Below are 5523 nucleotides of genomic sequence, written 5' to 3' on the forward strand. Positions count from 1 at the left end.
AATTATATTTTGCCACCTTATTAATTAGGACAAAAAGTTCTCAAATAATTACATACACCAAACGACGCTCTTGCTAACTCTCACCATAAATTGGCGAGGACATACTGAAAATAAAATAAAAATTAAAGTTATAATTAGATTGGAGAAACCGCCTAAACTAAACATACGATACAGATACTATTTTCAGTCATATCAGGATGTAGGTACTACGTGTTCGATTCCCTGCTCGCTCATCGATCATCGATCATATATCGATCGATCACAGTTTCACATATACTGTTCCAAACTCCGTGCATCCCCAACCTCAAATCCAGCACTGTTATGATTGTGCTGGAGTATTAATGCCTCCAATAGTTCACCATATTCATTATGAGTACCATAATCCCCAAAAACTTCACTAAAATCCAGAACTGACGTACTGGTTGTCGGAGCCATAAACTGATCATAGTTACTAAGCAAACCCTCAACGTCAACATTACCAAATGAATCAATCTCCTGCCCAACTTGGATGGCACTACAAATACCACCACCGCTGCCTGCAGCTAATGCTGACTTTAACAGTAGCAGGATTTCGCGTGCTCTTTCGTTCATGTCAGATACAGGAGCTTGGTCATTATTGATGAGTAGCTTTGACTGTCTGGCAAACCTAGCTTCTGCTTGAAGCCGAGCGGTTTCCCACTGAGCTATGTGACTGAGGTTTGAGAGGTTTTTCGGGTCGCCGCCCTTAGCAGAGGCAAGGATGGCGGTCTTGGGTTTGTGGGTTACAGGATCAAACCCTTTCTTGGCTAACCTCTTCTTCAAATGTGTATTCCAGTAGTTCTTTACTTCATTGTCTGTTCTCTTTGGTAACTGTGCAGCTATGGCCGACCACCTGCATTGATACATGCCTATACTCATTAGCAGTTAGCAGATGCAAGAAACACATGCACTATATACTACACGATACACCGTACACCATCTTAAATTTCACATTTATTTTCACTCTTGTATCCAAATTAAGCATTGCCCGGGTTGGCGGGATGAGTAACTAAGAGCAGAGATTCGTAGTACGTACTCTGTAGTTTTCAGGTCCCCAATTATGTCCATGTCCAGGTGATCATGACATCATGTTATTGATCACGTGTTCACGTACGTATTCTTGCAACGTATATAACGTATACACGTATAGCACACTGGTGCTTGTTTTTTTTTATACTTTATCAAAGCATCAATCGATCAAACACCAACCGATGGATCCTTAATCTTGAGTCGAAGAATGAATGAATTAATCAAGATTAAATTTAGGAACTAATAGTTACCTGTTGCCCAGAAGTGCATGAAGTTGAATGATGGTCTGGTCTTCCTGCAAACTGAAATTTCCTCTCTTAATATCAGGGTTTAGGTAGTTTTTCCATCGTAGCCTGCAGCTCTTTCCACATCTTTGGAGACCTGTATAATACATAGAAAAACAGACGTCAAAGAAACATATCTTCAAATTGTGGCTGCATATGAAAGATGTGAGAGAGAGAGAGAGAGAGAGAGAGAGAGAGAGAGAGAGAGAAGTATTTACCAGCTTTCCGGGGCAAGGAACGCCAGCTTCCATGGCCATGTTTCTGAACGAAAGAGAAGAGCTTCTCGTCTTCCTCAGGAGTCCATTGACCTCTCTTTATTCCAGGAGATGCAGCAGTGTTGGATTGCTTTCCCATTACGGGTATATGATGATGATATGAAAAGGGAAAGTAAAGGGTACAGTCTAGACCAAGATCGAGTAGTACGTACGTGAGAGATCACAGTATATGCTTAGCCAGTACCATTTCCTTTTCTTTTGATTTAATTGATAAACAAACACGACCAAGAATGGCCAAATTTCTCTACTATTTATATTACACAGCAAAGAAATTAAAATTAATAATTATAGGTGAGTACTTATTGGTCCTAGCTTGACCCTACGTGTCAATTACACCTTCTTCTTCTTCTTCTTTCTGGTTACAGGGAGCCCTAAATAGGTTTTACCGCTGGAGAGCCAGAACACAGAAATGTAAGTTGATGATCATCACGACCTTAATGATTCTATATATGGCCAATTTATAGTCGATTAGTAGCTAGCTAGTTAGATAGTCCTTCATCTGGTCCCCAAATTTCGATATTACTATTCAATTAAAACAAGTCTACATACGATTCAATGCAATGCGGTCTTTTTTTGCAGAGATCATAAACCCTAAAGATACTCTCTTAGAAAGAAAACCCTAAAAGATACTGACATCTAGAAATAATTCCTAATCAATATTCTGAATCGCTTATCATCTTACACCCGTCCCTGTGTCAAACTCGACCAGAGTTTTTCCTTTAATAATTCTGAATTAGAATTATTAAAGGAAGCTAAACACAACTGAAAACTGTATGCAAAAGTTGCTCAACTGCTGCAACTAATATTTAAAGTAGACTGATTCAATAAGTTTATGGAGCTACGTTGGATCTGGCGCTTCTACATTGGTAGTTACTATTAATCAACAGATAATGCATAGAGACAATAAGAAGATCGAATGAGAGGTAGATCGAGTAATAAACCGTTGATAAAATTAAGAAGGCAGAGAAAGAAAGAAAAAAAGAAAAACCAAGTAAAAGAAGAATTGTACTGCAACTGGTATTGGCAAATGACAATATTGGATCCGGATTATTACGATGTCTGATATCATAGGTTCTTCAATTAATTAATAAACGAATTTACAGATAGAACAAGTTAAGGCCGGATTTTGGAATCGAAGCACAAAATTAAACTATCGGCAGTCTTCTGCTGAAAGTAGCTTAGATTCACTTTTATTTTTTAGGTGTACACCGTCTTACTAGACCGGTTTCGTTAACTAGCTAGTTTTGTACACCAATGAGGGCTAATTGATCACGACCCTCATTGGAAGCTAATCTTTGATTATTAAGTATACCTATTATTCATAATGCCGGATGATTGTATAATTGATGTGAAATTGAGGTACGTTCCTCCTAGTTCTCCGTTGACACCGGCTTTTATATATATATACACACACACACACAATGCTGATCAGGTGTGGACGTCCACACCAAAGTTTTGATGCGGATTTCCATTTTTGCACCACTTCTCGATTGAATTTCCTCAAACTTCATTGTAGACATATCTAGATCATCTTGTGTAGATCATCTCTGCAAAATTTCAGCCAATTTGGTGATCGTTAAGGCCCTCAAACTCGAAAAACAAATGGACGGACTGAATTCTGTCCGGTTGTGTTCATACCAGAAAAACTCGAGTTTGAGGGCCTTAACGATCACCAAATTGGCTGAAATTTTGCAGAGATGATCTACACAAGATGATATAGATATTTCTAGAAGGAAGTTTGAGGAAATTCAATCGGAAAGTGGTGCAAAAATGGAAATCATCACCAAAAACTTTGATGCGGACGTCCGCACCTGATCAGCATTATATATATATATAAGGTTTCTAATGTACGTGGATCTTTTATTGAAAATCAGTATGCCGGTCTCAAGTCCATTCATGGTAGGTTGTTGAGTATTGGGGCCCCATATATGACCTATATGATGATGGTAAAAACGGTTAGCATCCAAAGAATATGAGTCATCACGAGCCCGGACTGCCGCATCATGCGGGTTTATAAGAAGGAAAACATTGGGCCAACGGGGTCGTATTGCTCTCATGTGTAAATCGACTTGAGTCGATATGCTAGTTAGGTTTATAATACAGATCACAGACGGTTCATAATGTTTATGGGTTGGTGTGCTACCTCCCCTAATCCATATACCACTTTCGAAAAGAAAAAAAAACTAGCTAGTCTTTGTACAACAAATTGAGACGAGACAAAAACGAGTTTAAATAGGGCAGACATATGTGCCACGTGAATGGTACGCCCAGTCAATCATGGCTCATGTATGCGGTAATAGGGGATGTTTTGGATAGTTTATTTTAATAAAATATGAGTAATTTAATATGCATTCAAGAGACAGATTAAGAAACGTGAATGGCTGAGCATACCAATCATGTCGCACGTCTGCGTACCTAAAAATTTATCAATTAATATATATATGGTACGTTGTATGAACATTGGCTTTGTGAGATTGATGCATAGAGACTCATCCTTTAATTAATTAGCTTGATGATTTGGATTAACAAAGTAACTTGATTTGCATGATCAAAACACGTAAGGCTAGAGTTAGATTTCATAGCACAAACGTATGTGTACTTGCACCAACATGAATGGGAGACCAAATAATGTCGACGTACATCAACATGAATCGGAGACCAAATAAATAATGTCGACGTACATCAACATGAATCGGAGACCAAATAATGTCGACGTACATCAAGCAAAACAAATATCCATCAAAGTTTCTCCTTTGTTTTTTTCTTCTGTTATTAGGTTTTATGTGTGTGTGTATATATATATATATATATCTATGCTTGGGGAAGCGCGCTATATATGTGGCTGTTGAGGAATTCCAGCTGTTCATTCAAAGAATCAGTGGATTCAAGGCAAAAGATCCCTGAGATCTCAGAAACCTTTCAATTATAAGACGTGAATGCATGCTCACAGGTCCAGCTGGTCTTCAGGTCCCATATATACTCCATATAGCATATATGTTCTTAAATATGTGAATGCATGCGAGCTCGCAGCAGCACTATATTAACCTGCGCTCTTTATATATGACATGCTACACATGCTATATATACAGTAATACAGAAAGGATGACAGAACTTACTCCGAAAGCAACTGTTCAAACTTCTTAAAGATAGCACAGGACAATATATCCTTTATTCACAGTGATGCTACAAATGAAAGAAACCTAACAATGGCAAAGAAAGGAAAATGAAAACTCAGTTTTTCCACTTGCTCATTTTCGCAACGTCTCATAAAACCAGGGACCAGGAAATGACCTAATTTCTTAACTAGCTAAAATTGGGACCGAAACGAACCAATTCCATCAAACATAACAGTACTATTGCACAGGTGTTTTTCCCTACAGAACTGTTCGGGTTAAATAGTGCTGCTGCTGCTGCTGCTGCATGTTAGCTAGTTAATTAGTTTGGATCTAGGTAATGCGTAACTACTCAGGCCAAATAGTACTAACTATAGGTAGGCGTCTAATTAGCTCTAGCTTATTGATCATCTGTATGTGTGTGTATATATATATAAGATTTAGATCTTCAACTACTCTGATTATCCAAATTTGGAGATCCATTTATAATGGATCATCATTAGTTACCAGGGGGGTAGCTGGGTACATATCTATAGCTTCAGAACCTCGAGATGAACTTGCACAGCTAGCTAGCGTGAATCCAGATAAGATTCTACCTTTAAATGTACAGGATATCTTTCATTTACTAACAGTGGTCCATTAATTTACAGTTTACCCTGGCAGCTCCGGCCATTTACTAATTAATTAGTAGCAGGTGGATGCCAAATTATTAGAACGTAATGGAAGTTTGCATGTATTTTCATTGTGGATAAAAATAATAAAAGATGAATATATATATATATATATATATATATATACACGCCC

At 38.0% G+C, this 5523-nt stretch overlaps 1 protein-coding gene across 1 annotated transcript; it reads right to left on the reverse strand.

Annotated features, from left to right (window-relative positions):
* Positions 1-267: 267 nt before the first annotated feature.
* On the reverse strand, positions 268-1685 carry LOC101307121 (transcription factor MYB32-like). Its single transcript, XM_004301092.1, has 3 exons — positions 1550-1685; positions 1299-1428; positions 268-871 (listed from the first exon to the last, which is right to left on the reverse strand). Exons 1-3 carry the CDS (start codon positions 1683-1685, stop codon positions 268-270), a joined length of 870 nt encoding a protein of 289 aa, XP_004301140.1.
* Between the last annotated feature and the right edge of the window lie 3838 nt (positions 1686-5523).

Source organism: Fragaria vesca, linkage group LG5, assembly GCF_000184155.1.
Source record: "Fragaria vesca subsp. vesca linkage group LG5, FraVesHawaii_1.0, whole genome shotgun sequence".
Lineage (NCBI taxonomy): Eukaryota > Viridiplantae > Streptophyta > Magnoliopsida > Rosales > Rosaceae > Fragaria > Fragaria vesca.

Excerpts from the sequence above, each read along its gene's own strand:
- LOC101307121 (XM_004301092.1), bottom strand. The coding sequence starts at position 1,685 with ATGGGAAAGCAATCCAACACTGCTGCATCTCCTGGAATAAAGAGAGGT. Across the intron at positions 1,429-1,549 it reads TTCCTTGCCCCGGAAAGCTG|GTCTCCAAAGATGTGGAAAG; the intron begins GTAAATACTTCT and ends TGTATTATACAG. Across the intron at positions 872-1,298 it reads CATGCACTTCTGGGCAACAG|GTGGTCGGCCATAGCTGCAC; the intron begins GTAACTATTAGT and ends GTATCAATGCAG.